Source organism: Gastrolobium bilobum, unplaced genomic scaffold (genome assembly GCF_033153095.1).
Source record: "Gastrolobium bilobum isolate Gb01-03AN ecotype WA unplaced genomic scaffold, APGP_CSIRO_Gbil_v1 utg92697, whole genome shotgun sequence".
Lineage (NCBI taxonomy): Eukaryota > Viridiplantae > Streptophyta > Magnoliopsida > Fabales > Fabaceae > Gastrolobium > Gastrolobium bilobum.
Window position 1 is genome coordinate 30195 of NW_026898667.1, and position 16769 is coordinate 46963.

At 33.7% G+C, this 16769-nt stretch overlaps 2 protein-coding genes across 2 annotated transcripts; both read right to left on the reverse strand.

Annotated features, from left to right (window-relative positions):
• Positions 1 to 174: 174 nt before the first annotated feature.
• On the reverse strand, positions 175 to 8079 carry LOC133318143 (uncharacterized). The gene is made up of 7 exons (XM_061520106.1): positions 7404 to 8079; positions 6979 to 7310; positions 1967 to 2306; positions 1201 to 1349; positions 996 to 1089; positions 446 to 517; positions 175 to 345 (listed from the first exon to the last, which is right to left on the reverse strand). The coding sequence occupies exons 1-7, from the start codon at positions 7914 to 7916 to the stop codon at positions 301 to 303; spliced, it is 1545 nt and encodes a 514-aa protein (XP_061376090.1). The 5' UTR covers positions 7917 to 8079; the 3' UTR covers positions 175 to 300.
• A 3311-nt stretch (positions 8080 to 11390) lies between these two features.
• LOC133318144 (uncharacterized) lies at positions 11391 to 14641 on the reverse strand. The gene is made up of 3 exons (XM_061520107.1): positions 13866 to 14641; positions 12638 to 12718; positions 11391 to 12490 (listed from the first exon to the last, which is right to left on the reverse strand). The coding sequence occupies exons 1-3, from the start codon at positions 14242 to 14244 to the stop codon at positions 12072 to 12074; spliced, it is 879 nt and encodes a 292-aa protein (XP_061376091.1). The 5' UTR covers positions 14245 to 14641; the 3' UTR covers positions 11391 to 12071.
• Between the last annotated feature and the right edge of the window lie 2128 nt (positions 14642 to 16769).

The following is a 16769-nucleotide window of genomic DNA, read 5'->3' on the forward strand; positions in this document are numbered from 1 at the left end:
TTAAGAAAGAGGCCGATTAACTTGCTCAATGGTCAATTTATTTCGCCGCTTAAGCATCCCATACACTATTAAGTTACTATAATAGAAAACCAAGTTTCAGCTATAAATCATGAATAAAAACGAGCAACGCACCTGAAGAATTATAAACTTTAAGCCCTTTTTTGAAACAATAAATGGCTAAGTTATTTCTTTAAATAAAATTTGAGAAAAAAAATTAGTATATTACATGTAGAAAGCTAACTAGATCCTCCGCCTCAAAACAATACACAGACTCCCCGGGAAAACTCTGCCTTCAACAACTCACTCCAGCTTAATAGCGTCCATCTCATTGATCACCCCTTCAAGCTGCAAACAAGACACAAAATACAGTCTCATATGAGAAATATGAAGAATTCTTCTTAGCAAACCAGAAAAATATTGCACCACAATGCAGACGTAAGCATACCTTGACAATCTGACGCAAAAAGTAATCCCCATACCGTTTGGTAGGCTTTGATTCCACAACATGAATCATATCCTGCAGCAAATGAAAAAGTCATTTAAAAGTTGCAGCAATATCCAAAATAGAAACAGCTATACATTTCAATTCCAAAAACCTAATTTTGGCTTGACACTAGGAAAATTAATATGAAATCATGTCTCATGTCCATGCAGGGAGTCACTAACATCCTTATTCGCTTGTTTTATTCCTAAAATAAGTAAAAGCTATAAAAAAAGTCAATTAAAAAACAAAGGGTAAGACCAGCCAAAAGACTGCAACCGGTCCAACCCTGACTCAGTTTTTGGTGGTCTGAGCCCAGAGAGACTTGATCATTAATTCAACAAATATTTTGAGAGCAGGAAACACTATTATTATCAAGAAGATATTCAACGGAAAAGGGCACTAGTACAAATATGGCCCAGAAATTCCATTAGCATACCCGAGCAATATTTGGAAAAAGATTCCCTTTAAAGAGAAAAAGGATTATTCAAGAGTAAATAGTGAGCAAGCTTACATCATCAATATAGAAATCTAAATCAGCATTGGATGTAACTTTTCCATCACTATCAACAGCATGTGTCTTATGCTTGTATGTCATCAAAATAGTCCTGACAAGCATCAAAATGGAAATACATAAATATACTTGTGTCCAAATTTATATTTTATAAACAAAAAATCTTGATCGAAGAAAATGCTAAAATAATTGGATGTCTTGCAACCTTAAGGTTGGTTCATCCACTTCTATGTAACTTGCAAGTTTTGCAAGGGAGATTGTTGAATACACTTTCAAGAAAGTCCGGACACCAGTTAACAACTGTTGTTGCTTTGCTTCATAAAGGAATAGTTTCAATTGAAGTCTATAGGCATCCTGACAAAACAAATAGAATTTAGTAATTCACATGGACAAAAAGAGGAAATGGAAGGGAACAAAAGGAACATCCAAACAATTATTTCTAACAAATTGTGCAACTCTGCCAGATCAGTTTAAGCCCTTAATCAAGCCATAAATATAGAAGGCTCACAGTGTAAATACTAAATAGATGTCTACGAACAACATTGTGAAAATGAATACCATGAGATGTTTCCACAAATAAATGAACACTTTACTGTAGAAAAACAAAAATATTGCAGAAAACATGTACGTTAGAGATTCAGGCTATCATTAGTCATTAGTATAATTTATGAGGATTCGAGTTCCAAAATGTCAACTTTGCTTCAATAAAGTTCACTGACTGCTGAACCAACTATTGTTTGATAGATCATTTTCTCTTTCTCTTTATGGAGTTTTTTGGGGTACGGGGTTAAGCATTCCTAACAAGATTATATTTCACCCAACAAGATTGTTGAAGGAGAGAAAAGTATACACAAGTTAAATAATAAATGGTAACAGAAAAATAAAGACTTCGAATTTTAAATTTTGGGAGGCTATGCACACGCTCCAAATGCTTTTCGATTGATCCAGAATCCAGATGGAACAACGTATACCTGATTGTAATTTACTAAGGGCTCCTCAAAACTAGGTGCTGAAGGGGTAATGAACTTGGGACATGCATATGAGAAGAGCTCATCATAGATAGCAAATGCCTCATCATCATATCTTTGCATTCTAATCATCTTTTCACCATACTTTTCCCGCAACTGAGAGTTCACAGTTTCATCAACAAGCCTGCTTTGGGGGCAGAGTGAAAGGCAAATTGCCAGCAAGGCATACATTTGTTCATTCTTCTTCAGTATCTGCTCATATTGTGGCGATTTCTGATGATACTGCTTTGTCTTGTAGATGTACAAGAGAATCTTGTTAAATTCACGAATTGCTTCCACATATCTGTAGAAAAGGCTACAAGTTAGGTAGTGTAACAAGAAGATAAATAAGAAGGGAAAATGATAATACAAAACACCATCCTGTATAATAGATTTATTCATCAAGACTTCCAACGAACCATTATTTTAAACCAACAGCATGCGACATTCTATACTTAAAAATAACCTTCATCCAAAATAATACAGGGGAGGATAGCTTGGTCTGGTCTTTTAATCAGACGAAATCTTGCAGGTGCATAGCACTCCAAAGTGATTGAGTATTTGCAAATTTCTAGTTTTACAATAAATTTTAAATCCTCAATTGTACTTCATAAACTAAAAACCCCATAAAGACAAAAGACAGAAATTACATTTCATGCTTGCATTATTGTAAGGCGATCCTGCAATAAATGTTGGAGGTTATGAGGTTGAGAGAGAAGGGTTCAGAGGTGCTTAAAGTATTACACCAAGAGACATCAAGTTTGGAATGCTCAACAGTGTTACCTCCAGCTTAGGAAACCCTAGATATACAAGCTATTGGGCTCCAGCCCATATGGACCCAAATAACCATGCTTTCACCTATTGGGCTTATATGTGAACATACTATTATTGATTATACTATTAATATATCCAACAATCTCCTCCTATGTTCACCATATAGCACAATCCAATAGAGTGATCAATATAATGTTCAAACAAATATGAATCATTCATATCCAGTCCAAGACAATTAACTCGGATCAATCAAAGAGTTTTAATGGTAAAATATTAAACTCAATCGTCATTTTCAATCTAAATAAATAAATCATCATTATTATGAATCTGTTCTGAGACCAACATACCAAAGTAAATATTTAGAGTTTTAGATTCAATCTAAACTCATCCAAATCCCAACATCCAAAAGAAGTCTCAAAATCAGTTCTCAATCAACAATGTTCATAAATTAAAGATAGCAAAATGTAATTCTCAAATAAATGGACTCCATCAAAATGGGCAATAGCGGGTGAACTGTCAAGTCCCCACATACTCTAAATGATATATTCATTCATCAAGAAGGTGATCTTAGTCAAGATCCCTCTCATTAAGCTCTCCTCCATCTCTGCCATCCTCTGTAGAATATCAAGTATGAATTTCATATTATTATGAATTCAATCAGTTGAATAATCTACCAAAGATATCTAGTTCTACTAAAAGGACTTAGCATCATATCATCAGGCAAAGAAGAACATATATTAATGTCATAAAGCATCGCAATATTATGTTCATAAGCATCAAGCCAGTTTCATAAATTATGAACAAGGCCTAAATAGTTTATTTTGCAAAGAGCTATCAACTTAAGTTTATTTGTAAGAGAATAACTATTGTCTAGTTTCAATGAACAAAATCAATAGTCAAGTTACTTACAATAACCTAGTCATGTGATGTCAAGTTTCAATTAAGTACATGACCCATAGGCTTGTTATGCAAACAACTATTTCAATGTTTCAATTTGGAATGTCACAATTACTGATTCCTCAAAGTCAAATAATCTAGCATCAAGTTTGGAATGAGATAATTTAACCAAAAGGATGGTCCAACCAGGTTGGATTGTATCATCAAGTTTGGAATGACACAAGTTTCCCAAGTAGAACCTTTGAATCAGGTTTAAGTTATCTTCATCAAGTTTGGAATGAGACAACTTACCCTTTTCAAATTAATCAGCGACTATGAACATCGATGAAACATATAAACAGTGCTTATCATTTTGGCCAACAAAAGAAAGATTCGATAATTCAAAACACACAATTAAAAGGTAAGTAAATGGTAATTAAGACTTATCTATATAGTCTTTAACCTCATTTCCCCCACTGTTTTGAATAATCGATCTTTAGGCATATCTTTTGTGAGAGCATTAGCCAAGTTATCCTTCGATCTCACATCGATCAAGGTGATAACTCCTTATTTTCTCAGATAATTCAACAACGCATGTCTCAATCTTTTATGTCTTCTCTTTGAATTAAAGAGAGCATTTTTTAACAACTTGGATAGCTGCTTGATTATCACAAAACAGGCTTAAAGAATTAATCTTTAGTCGAGTCAAAGGAATATCCATAATCAGATTCTTCATCCACTTTGCCTCTTCGCCGGCTGAGGCTAGGGCAAAAAGTTCTGATTCCATAGACGACAATGCAATACAAGTCTGTCTTTTGGATTTTCAAGTAATAGCAGCTCCACCCAAAGTGAATGCATATCCACTGATGAACTTACTATTTCTGATTTCTGAACACCATGACGTATCAGAATATCTATCCACAATTGAAGGATAACCAGAGTAGTGTAGAGCATAATCTTTAGTACCTTTAAGATATCGCATCAGCCTATCGAGGGCATCCCAATGCTCTTTACTAGGATTACTAGTGAAATGACTCAGCATGCCAACTGTAAAGGCTATGTCAGGTCTAGTGCAACTTGCAACATATATGAGACTACCAATCAGTCTTGAATATTTTAACTGATCCACACTGGTCCCTTCATGAGGACTCAGTCTTTTATTATAATCACATGGTGTCTCACACAGTTTGCACTCACTGTATCCCCAAGTAGAAAGTAGCTGCTCAATATAATGAGTCTGGCTAAGGGAGATAACTTGCCTATCAAAGCTTACTTTCATACCAAGAATGGTATTTGCAATACCAAGATCTCTCATGTCAAATTCTTTAGCTAAATTAGCTTTTATGTCATTCACTATAGAATGATCAAAACCAAGAATTAACATGTCATCCACTAGTTGTCTTTACATCCATTTCATGCACTACATAGTGTTTAATAGATGTCAAAGCAAGAAGAATTCTTATAGTTGATAGATAACACACAGGTGAGTCGACACCAAAATAGTCTACTTCACTTTGTTGTCTATAGCCTTTAGCTACTAAATGTGCTTTGTATCTGGCTATCGATCCATCACTATTCAGTTTCTTCTTCACTACCAACTTACAACCTATAGCCTTAGCCCCTTTCGGCAAATTGACTAGCTATCAAGTATGATTATGCAGCAGAGAGCTCCTTTCATCATCTATGGCTTCTGCCCACAGTAGAGATTCCCTAGATCTCATTGCTTCCTGATAGAAGAATGGATCATCCTCTAGATGGTAAGTGACAAAGTCCTCGCCAAAGTCTTTGGGAACTCTCTCTCTCGTAGATACTCTAACTGGAACTGATTCAACAGCCAGTTGTGTGGGGTAAGTGTCAGAAGGGCTTGCTTCAGATTCTATAGGAGATTCATAAATCATATCTGTAGATCCGGAAACACTCAAGCCACGATCTTTGATAAACTTATTCTCAAAGAATTCTGCATCTCTGGATTCTATCACCGCATTTGTAGATAGATCCAAAAATCTATTTGCAGCACTGTCTTCTGCACTTCCTAGATATACACAAGTAATGGTTTTAGGTCCCACCTTAGGTCTCTTAGGATCTTGTATTCTTACATAAGTAATACATCCCCAAGTCTTAAGAGGATCATATCTACAAGAGCGCTTATGCCATATCTCATAAGGAGTCATAGACAACTTAGAGTGCGGCAACCTGTTCAGGATGTGATTGGCAGTTAGAACTGCTTCTCCCCATTAAGAGGAAGGCATGCCAGCTGTAAGTAAGAGAGTTTAACATTTCAGTTAATGTCCTATTCTTGCGCTCAACAATCTTAAAGTATTAGCTTCGGGTGTCGGATTTCAGCTGAAAGTAAGGTGTCTATTTGAGCGAGTAAGGTGTCTGTCCAAGTAAATGGTAATTAAGACTTATCTATATAGTCTTTAACCTCATTGCAGCAGAGAGCTCCTTTCATCATCTATGGCTTCTGCCCACAGTAGAGATTCCCTAGATCTCATTGCTTCCTGATAGAAGAATGGATCATCCTCTAGATGGTAAGTGACAAAGTCCTCGCCAAAGTCTTTGGGAACTCTCTCTCTCTCTCTCGTAGATACTCTAACTGGAACTGATTCAACAGCCAGTTGTGTGGCGTAAGTGTCAGAAGGGCTTGCTTCAGATTCTATAGGAGATTCATAAATAATATCTGTAGATCCGGAAACACTCAAGCCATGATCTTTGATAAACTTATTCCCAAAGACTTTGGACTGGATAATACTTTAAGCACCTCTGAACCCTTCTCTCTCAACCTCATAACCTCCAACAATCTTAAAGTATTACACCAAGAGACATCAAGTTTGGAATGCTCAACAGTGTTACTTCCAGCTTAGGAAACCCTAGATATAATACAAGCTATTGGGCTCCAGCCCATATGGACCCAAATAACCATGCTTTCACCTATTGGGCTTATATGTGAACATACTATTATTGATTATACTATTAATATATCCAACAATAAACACTTCCAATCTTTTTTAGGTACATAAACACTACCAATATATATCAGTGAATGGTCATTCAACCAGTAGGTAATGCATACCGGACAAAGCTGCCTCAAATGAAAAATGGTCTCGGTAGTTTTCTTTTCATAAGCAAAGACTTGAGAATAATCACTGCTTTGATTATGAATGGGAAGGGGAATCAATATTGTTTTGAGGCCCACTGAGTTTATCTCCAACGATCAACAAGAAATAGGAACAAGTAACAACATCATGAAGCTAGTATAATTAAAGAATTTCATGTGATCATATGCACACAAGACAAGCAAGCAACAGAAGTAATGATGACAGCACCTTCGAAGCATAAGATTGGCAAAACCATAGTGGTATATGGTGGTAATGTGGCTTCCAATAACACTGGTGTAAACACCTTGTTGACTAATATCAATAGGAAGCAGGCACTTGAGACCAGTATGATAATCGCCCAAAAGACAATGAACCCTAAGCAAGCCAACCATGCTGAAATACCCCAAAACCTTCAACACATTACTCCCTCCATTGTAATCATAGCCATCAGTAGCAGTAAATTGTTCAAGCCCTTCCTTCTCTTGCTCAAGAATTTGAATGATAGCAGACTTCTCAACAAGAGCTTGCAAGAAGTTGAGAACACCATAAACATTCCAAGCCTGAGTGGAGCATCATAACACACTATTTAATATTTAATTGAAATAGAAGTAGTAATGCGAGGCATAAATTCAGTTAGTTGGTTAGTTAGTTACCTGATCAAACTGCTTCAAGAGAGCAATCTCTTGTTCAGTTTTGTTCTTCATCTTGGCTCGGTACTGACAGAAACTCTGAAACTGGTAAACAAACTCATCGACCATATCCCAGAGCCACTGGTTCGGGAGCTGCATGTTAACGACACCATGCAAGACAACCTGGAAGAGGCTACAGTAGTTATCCCAGGAATCGATTCTTTGGCGGAGGGTAGGGGTGAGGCGAGCGTAGAGGTGACGGAACCACATCTCGCGATACAGAAGACAAAAAACGTGGTCGTTGTCGACATAGTGGGCCACCGCGTCCACCGACGGCCACGGCGTGTCCTTGAACAAACGCTCCGATAGGGTTTGGAACGAGCTCTCATACATCTGATGGATCTCGTACACATTTTTCTCACGAATGTGCCGGTACAGGTGCACCACGAACGATTTCACTGAGTCTGGTACGAAATTAGGGTCATACCCTAGTTCTTGGGGTTGCTGCCGCTGATCTTCGTACTCCTGTGTAGCCATGTTTGATCAAACACTCAAACACCAACGCGAATCTGGAACTACACCGAGCTAGAGTTAGGGTTTGCGGCACTCTCAGTGAGAATGAAAAGTTAACACAACTGATGAAGGCCCACACAAGGGTTTTGGGCTTTTATTTTCGTCTATTTTTTTTTTCTCAACATTGGGCACCTTGTGATGCTGCCATTGAGTCTCCACCAATTTTTTTTTTTATATTCAATCAAATTTACTGCTAACCCCAATATAAGCATGATCATATTCAATAACCCAAAACCATTTATTTCTTCTTCTTTTTGCAGATATTTATTGTAGATCTTAACAGATGTCAAACTAAAATGTTTGATACCAAATTTTAATAGTTAATTTTCATTAATTTAATAATTATAATTTATTGAAAAATAATAATTAATTAATAATTATGAACTAATAAATTATAACCATTAAATTCATGAAATTAATAATTAAAATTTGGTGTCAAATTTTTTAGTTTAATACAAAGGATCCTGCCCAATCACCTTTTTACTTATGATATTTTAAAGTTTCAATAACTCAGGTAAAATTTACTGCCATTTTTGTTTTATAGATTTTATCACTGACCACAATAAATATGGTTAAAACATCTATAATAAAAAAAAAATTGGTAAGCATTAACTCAAACGACATAATTAAAGGAATACAAACTCCCCTCCTTTCTAAATTTTTCTTTAATGATATATATATATATATATATGGGAATAACATCTATCCTTTTAAAGGATATAAACTATATATATATATATATATATATATATATATATATATAGGAAAAAACATCTATTCTTTTAAAGGATATAAGGTTTCATCATTTTAGATCCTAACCGTTGATTTCCGTCCATCAACGATTAATTTATTGGGCCAAACTTAATGGACCAAATATATTATTAATTAATTAATAATTTTGATTCAATAAATTATAACCGTTGATGGACGAAAATAAACGGTTAAGATCTAAAATGATATAAGTTTATATCCTTTAAAATGACAGATGTTATTCCCATATATATATATATATATATATATATATATATATATATATATAATTAATAGCGTTCGTCAATTTTGTTTAAGTCTGATGTTCTTTTGCGAAAGAAAATTTAATATTTAACTAATGCCAACACTAGAAAATGTTTATGTTACTTTTTTTTTCTTTACATTTGATAATTAGCACCGTATAAAAAACGATCATTGTTTTATTTTGATATAAAAGAGATTCAGAAAACTGAAAAAAAAAAATTGTATAACCCACACCACTAGAGTAAAAATGTTAATGACGGATAAGAAATGAAAATTTAATCATTTATCCTCTTAGTGGTTAATTAATTGGACTTGTACTCGCTGTTTCAATTTTTACATTAATTATTCAAAAGAGCATTATCAATCAAGAGTAAACTCCAAAATACAAAATACAAAATACAAAAAAAAAAAACAAACAAAGTAGAAGAACGATTTACTGAAGATTGTTTGATGAGATACATTGAAATTGAAATTGCTATAAAATTTAACACAAAATCAATTATAGAAGAATTCAACATTATGAAATGAAGTAGAATAAGAGTAAAGCGAAGCAATTTTTTCCTAATAAAATTCTTTCAAACTCTTTATTTTTCCCAAATTGTATTGAGATGATTTTTATTTATAATATAATTTTATATTGTCTTTTAATTATATAATTTATGTTTTAATTATGAATTTGAGATATATACGTAATTTGACCTCCATTACTTTTAAGTGATTGATTGAAAAATAATAAAATAAATTATTTAAAAATAATTTAATATTTCTTACTTATTATTCACATAATCGAAAAAGCAAAGAATTGAAAATACGAATATTATATCTATTATAAGTTGGGTTTGATGTTTTTAATATTGTAGGAAATAAAATTATTTTTCACACACTTTTAGGCGGGGCCATATGAAGAGAAGAGAGGAGAAAAAATATGAGCTCTATACACTTTTATGTGTATGTAATAAATAATTTTATCTCCTACAACATGATAGACATTAAGTCCTTATAAGTTTAATGTATCCTTCTTGTTGATATTTTCAAGAGTATGAAAAGTAGTCAACAGTCATTTATGATATCAGGTGCTATTTGATGAATATATTTTAGATGCACATCGGAAAATCGCACGAAATTAGGTTCATAAATCAAATTCCACGAATCCTAAGTGATTGTTATTACGACTCTTGATGTCCTAAATTATGTCACTACAGCCAACTTCACATCTTGATTGTTATAATAACGACTCTTGATGTCCTATGTCACCACAACCAACTTCACATCTTGAAGTACTATTTTACTAGTAGCTCTATCCACTAGCAACTCAATCGAACAATCAAAGATAACAAAACCATATCTGGTGATGTAGAAAGCGTAATACTTGATTGTTATCTACGATAAGGTCTGGAACGAGCTCTCATCTATATAGTGGATCTTGTACACAATCTTCTCATATATTTAACTGATCTCATACATATTTTTTCTACTGGGTGTGCCAGTCTCATATAAGATACAGGCATACAGCACGAACTCGAGTCGGGCATAAAATTGGGGTCGTATCCGAGCTCTTGAGGTTGTTGCCACGTATCTCTGCAGTCCTATCTAGTAATGCTTGATCAAAACATCAACAACATTCAAGATTGAACTACGATAGAGAACTGATACTTGGTTACTATTTGTCAGGGGCGGATAGAGGGTATTCGCCGTGGCCCCTCCCTAAATTTTTAAATTTTTTATTATTTAATATATAAATTAATATTTTTTTAATAATTATTGTCCATTAATTGATAGTTAACTCCTTCTTAAAAAATATTTATAATAGTTAATATCTCTTTTTAATCTTAATAATATTTATAATTTTAAAATTCTATTTTCACTTCAATTATAAAAAATTCTGGGTTCGGTCACTTCTATTTGTTGCACTCTAATAAGTAACGAGAGTTAATATTAGGTTAAAACTTGTTGCCGCTTTAGATAACACTATTGATGGACTTTCTTTTTCGACACATTAATTTTTTAAAAAAAACATATATAAAATCTACCTTTTTCTAATTATTATTAAGTTATAAAAAATTACTCCCGTTAAACCTGACGAATATACGAACAAGAAAGGAGCAATTTATCACTACTCAGACTTGCCTTCTTCATTATTAAGCAATAATAATATAATAATATTAGTAGATAAAAAGGTAAAAATAAGACGCGAAAATCTCAACATCGACTTTTAAATGATTGAATAAATAATAACAAAATAAAAGATTGAAAATTAATTTCATACTTTTGACTTGAGGGGAAAAAAAAGTGTAGAACACGAAGTATGAGTATCATATGTATTACAAGTTTAACCTCTAAGCACAAATTCATTTAGGATATTACGTATTATTTTATTAACATATTTTAGATTCATTTCACTTTATTTTATTTATATTACACAAGTATTCATTCTTTAAAAACTAAACATAATAACTTATGCCCTCGAATTTTTATTATCAGGCCCTCCTTTGTTTTACTCTGCTATCTACTATTGGAAATTTAAACTGCAAGAGCCATCATTTGCTATAGTTTTTCAGACTAAAAATTTCATTAAAAGATAGAAGCTTTTTTCAATGCAACGCTTGATTACTTGCCATGCAAAATATCTCCCGATAACAGCTCAGCAGCTAGCTTCCAAACTTGATTTTCGCATCCCATTCAAGTTCCAACATCTGTCTATGTTGACCTTTGCTAACGGCTCAAATTCACGTGCGTTGACAAGGGGGCAAGTCAAAATCACTGTTTCTATTAAGTAGCTCGAAATGAAGCACACAAACCATGTCAAAAGCAGGCCTATATAGAGATGATTAGCAAATGCTTTACTATCCACCTTAGGAAAGTCAAAGCTTGGTCATTCACAATTTAATTATTATCCACAAACTAGACTACCCAGGTTCCCTAATGGAGTAGATGAAATCGAGGTTCAAAGCAGCATAAAATCCACGTCCCTTTAATCAACATTTGTTCTTGTCATACCATACGTGTCAAAACATTTTTTTGTCCAAAATTGAATTCCATACCATCACTGCATTCTTAAAGGCATGAAAGGCTGGAAAGGATGATGTCAATCTGAATTTATCGAGTTCAGAGCCTTTGCCTGTTTGAGTTAGTACGTGTTAAATGAGGTGCCTCCTCATAACTGTCAGGTTCATCTTCGTCGTCAGAGGAAAGAAGGGATGAACCCATCCATGCTTTAAACCCTTCGTTCACACGCCTTTCCACATCTGGTGTGACTTCCAGGGGATTCGCTTCCAGCATTTCCAGCCCTAGATTTCGACCACTAAAGTTTCCCTCATCAAGAATCATGGCTGCCTTTCTCCTCAGGAAGAAGGCAGTGCAAAGATATAGAACAACCAGTCCCCACGATGCAACTTCATAGCACCAAAACAGAGGTGTAGAGCAGTTGCTCCCTAATGTCAAGAGGCTTGAACCAAGAAACAAGGCAAGAAGACCAAATATGATAGCAAAGATAAGATTCAGGATGGATAGACAGCGAACGCCACCTGTAGGTTATCCAGAAGAAAAGAAAAACTTTAATCAATTTTGAGCCCATAAAATGCACAAAAGTTTCAGATGAATGGTTGTCATAATCTGAAAGTGTACAAAAAACACACAAGTGGAAAAATCATTGATTTGAGGAGAAATCATACCCCGTCTTGATGCACAATAATTATTTTCAACCACCTTCAAGCATCCGTGCCTTGTGGGAGCAGAATAAGCTACAGTGATGCCTGCAAGATAATTATCATAAAAAACAAAAACATCAAGCATGACCAAAACGATATTTTCCGAGATTATGGCATAAAGCCTTTAGAATGAATAGAAAGTCCTTTCAACCCAAAAAACAGTATTTCCAGTGAGACAAAGTAAACAATCAAACGGATATTAATGCAACCCGTGATTTTAAAGCATAATTGGATACTACTACATTACCAAAGAAGAAATGGATTATTAAAGAGGTTGTACAGTATTATTAAAATCAAGTTTTGGATTACAGGCACAAATGTAATATATAGAGATTAGAGAGCACTCTGTTAGCAGTTGGAACCATAAACCATTGACCTTAAGAGGCCAAAATCATGAATTCAGGAATTAATGGAAAAAAAAAAGGATTATAAGTTCCAGCAAAAACTTAAGCTATAGAAATTAAATATATTTCAGAACATAGAATCTTATATCCAAGTTATTTAGCAAAATCTGTGAAAAGAGCAGAGAAGCAAACAGTATGGTTTTGCGGGATTCTTAACCCAAGATTTGAGAATGTAGCATTACTCTACTCAGATAGAGCAGACACTGTCCCATCCCAATTCTCATCTTAGAAATAAATCAAGTGATGCAATTTGCCAAGATGCCAGAAAGCAATTTGGAAAAGCACCAAATGATCGACTTCTCCAATAATCCTCTAGAATGTTAGAAATGCATAGCTTCAAAATTATTAAAGAGAATAATCCCACACTCCCATTGCTGATATCAAACATATTGAAAATAACCCACATCTATGGCTATAGATTATTCTCGAATTTCAGAAATCATAAACTAGTTAAGTTAAAGAAGAAATCAAAGTGATTTGCATTCTAAATATCACAACAGGGATAAAATCCACGAGCACTCAAATACTTTACCTATCAATTCAACAAACATGAGCTGCTACGCCCTGATATTCTTTCAAATACTATATTACAGCTATAAAAGTTTTGACATCAAAAATACAAATCCAGAGAAGAGATCACTAAAGAGAAATGTAATCTTTGACTATAACTAGGCACCTTTGTCTACTATTGCATGAAAGTAAATACCAAAATAAGTGAGCATTCTATCATTGAAAATAATCAGACAGAAAAACCTAACCAAAAGCAGCAATGAAATTAAATTTATTACCAGCAATGAGATACACAACAGATACCACGAAAACGATCAACGAGGGAATGAACACAACCATCCAGTAATAATCAGCAATTTCCTGGTCCGTAAGATAGAAAGCGCCAGGATACAGATCCGAATCGGAGCTACCCCTCAACCCTATCTGCATGGATTGAAGCCTCCTATCGACGCAGAACGGCCTTTTCCCATCTCTACCTGGAAACACGATTTTCAAACTGATAACCGTGCACACGATGATTGCGAGCCAGATTACAGCAACAAAAGCCATGGTCAGAGGTCTCTGAAGCTTGCCCCATGCTTTTTCTTCTTCCCTGAGACTCTCGTACTCGCGCTTCGGCATGAACGCTTGGCGTAGCGCGTCGCCGATGATCGCCATTAACGGAAGTAGCAACCAGCCACCAACTCTATGGAATTATGGAATCTAGGGTTTGAAATTTCTTCCGATATTGGTTTTTCAGAAACCCTAACATGCTGCTCCGATGAACTAAATCACTAAAATCTATGGCTTCCAAGAAGTGAAAGTTCGAGAACGATATAGAAACCTGGGAATAGTGACAGTGTTAGAAGCATGTAATTGGGGACTTGGGGTTTGAATCTTGAAAGTTGAAACTAAACGTGAAGGAGATGATAAAGATTATTCGAATCGATGCTCTCATAAATTCTTTACTTAAACTTCCCTTTCTTTCTTAGGTGACCGATTAACGAATATGAAGTTGCTCTCAAAAATTCCCACTCGTATGAGCGGAAGAAGTTATCGGTGGCGGTGCAACTCAAAAAATACTTATTACAAATTTGATTAAAAAATGGAAAATAACTTATCAAGTTTAATGTTTCTACTTTCTACAATCATCTGTCACTATTTCTTAAAAGAAATATTTTTTTTTTTATGCTTTTGAAACAATTTTTAAAAATAAAAATCATATTTAATAATAAGTTGTATTTTTATTATAAGAATAAGAATTGTATTTGATAACATAACAAATAATTGAATAAACAATTGAGATAATATATTATAACAATCAAGTAGTGTTATCACTAATATTACTATTAATCAATTTCATCGTTAGATTGATTATGTTGATCTAACGATTATATTTATTTTTATCTTTGTATGATTATGATTTCTCTTCACGTTAGATATGGGGAATCATAACCATACAAAGAGTGAAAATAAATATAAATTATTAAATATGAGGAATCATAATCATACAAAGATAGAAATAAATATAACTGTTGGATTAACATAATCGATCTAACGATAAAATTGATTAATAATAACATTGGTAGTAACACTAATTTTGATTATTATAATATCCTTCTCCTAAAAAATTATTTCTACTAAACATAAAAAAAAATCGGATCATTACTTTCATTTTCATAAGATGTTGTGGCATGGTGGTGGTTACGACGGTGGTAGTAGTGGTGGTGGAGAAGGTAGTAGTTGCGGTGATGGCATGGTGGTAGTGATAGCAGTGACTGCGACGATTGTAATGGTAATGGTAGTGGCTGCGGCGGCGGTAGTGGTATGATTATGGCAGCGGCGATGGTGGCCGTATCAAGATGATGGTTGTGGTGGTGAAGATGATTGTAGTGGTGGAGAGTGATTGAGAGAGACAAATGTTTTTCATTTTGTGCCTAATAACAAGAAAATATAAAAAAAAAATTGATCTTTTTTCTATTCTCCAACACAGAAATTGAACCGGTTCATTATCGAGAACAAAAAAATAAATCAATTTTGTCAAATACTATTTCTATCCATTTCTACTTCTGAGAACAAAAATTAAAATAAAATTGATTCCGGAAAGATTGTCATACACAACCTAATGTGTTGGGCTCGTGAGTCATGTGAGAAAAAAAAAAGAATGAATAAAATATGACCTTACATATTTTTAGGGGTATATAAGACATAATTTTATCTCTTATAACATAAGAAATATTCCCTAACTTATTTCATGTTCTTTTTCTGTCCTTTTTTATTTAACTCGCACTTTAGTTGTTTTAAATTTGAATGAAATGGTAATAAATATAATTTTAATTATATCTGTAAATTTTATACAAGTATATACATTCTGAACAAAATTGTTCTTCCTTAAATTTGAAAGTATTATATATTAGTTTAAGGGCAATGATTGTCTCCTTTTATAGGAGAGAAGAAATGTTTCTTATTCTCACATCGAATTCTGAGTTAATTTTTTTTTTATCTTTTATTTTTTAAAAAGAACAATGACCCCACACCTTTGTTTGAGTAGGAGATAAGTTACTCTTTCCTACAAAATGAGAAAAGTTTTTCTCTTAGTTTAAAGAATAGAAAAAAATCACATTGGTTGTTCTAATTTAATTAATGATGTCGAGTTTTATGCCGTTGTCTTAAACATTTAATAGAAAAAATTGTATGGCCCCAGTCTTAAAAATTCGAGTTTTACGCAGCTGTCTCCAAAAAAAATACGTTGCAACATATATTGCGGATAATTTTTAATTTTTTTATCATTTTCACGAAGGTGATGTATGTTAAAGAGGCCAGTTATACTTATAATTAAAAAATGTTTACACTTTTATAAGTATAAGGTGTGTTGGAAATTTAGAGAAAATAAAAAAAATAATAGATGAAGAAATCTCTTTGTATTGAATTTTTGCTAAAGGAAAAAAATACAACACTGTCACTCTTGTTTTTTTCCTGTTAGTGCTGCAGCACTTTCTTTTTCTAACTTCGTTCCTTTTTTTCTTTCTTTCTAATACTAATACACATATATAAAGTACATAATATGCAATGCTATTTATATAGCTTCAGCACCGAATGCTAAACCGCTTCACCGTTCTCTTTCTTACATTTTATTTATCTACCGCTTCTAACCGACTCCATCTACTAACAATTTTTATTATTAAATTGTTTGTCGGTTTGGC

What these genes read in the sequence shown, in the direction of transcription:
- LOC133318144 (XM_061520107.1), bottom strand. Translation starts at nt 14,244, where the DNA reads ATGGCGATCATCGGCGACGCGCTACGCCAAGCGTTCATGCCGAAGCGC. An exon ending in TGTTGTGTATCTCATTGCTG is followed by an intron (nt 12,719 to 13,865) that starts GTAATAAATTTA and finishes ATTATCTTGCAG; the next exon opens with GCATCACTGTAGCTTATTCT. An exon ending in TTATTGTGCATCAAGACGGG is followed by an intron (nt 12,491 to 12,637) that starts GTATGATTTCTC and finishes GATAACCTACAG; the next exon opens with GTGGCGTTCGCTGTCTATCC.
- LOC133318143 (XM_061520106.1), bottom strand. Translation starts at nt 7,916, where the DNA reads ATGGCTACACAGGAGTACGAAGATCAGCGGCAGCAACCCCAAGAACTA. An exon ending in TCTTGAAGCAGTTTGATCAG is followed by an intron (nt 7,311 to 7,403) that starts GTAACTAACTAA and finishes TGCTCCACTCAG; the next exon opens with GCTTGGAATGTTTATGGTGT. An exon ending in TAGATTTCTATATTGATGAT is followed by an intron (nt 518 to 995) that starts GTAAGCTTGCTC and finishes CATTTGCTGCAG; the next exon opens with GATATGATTCATGTTGTGGA.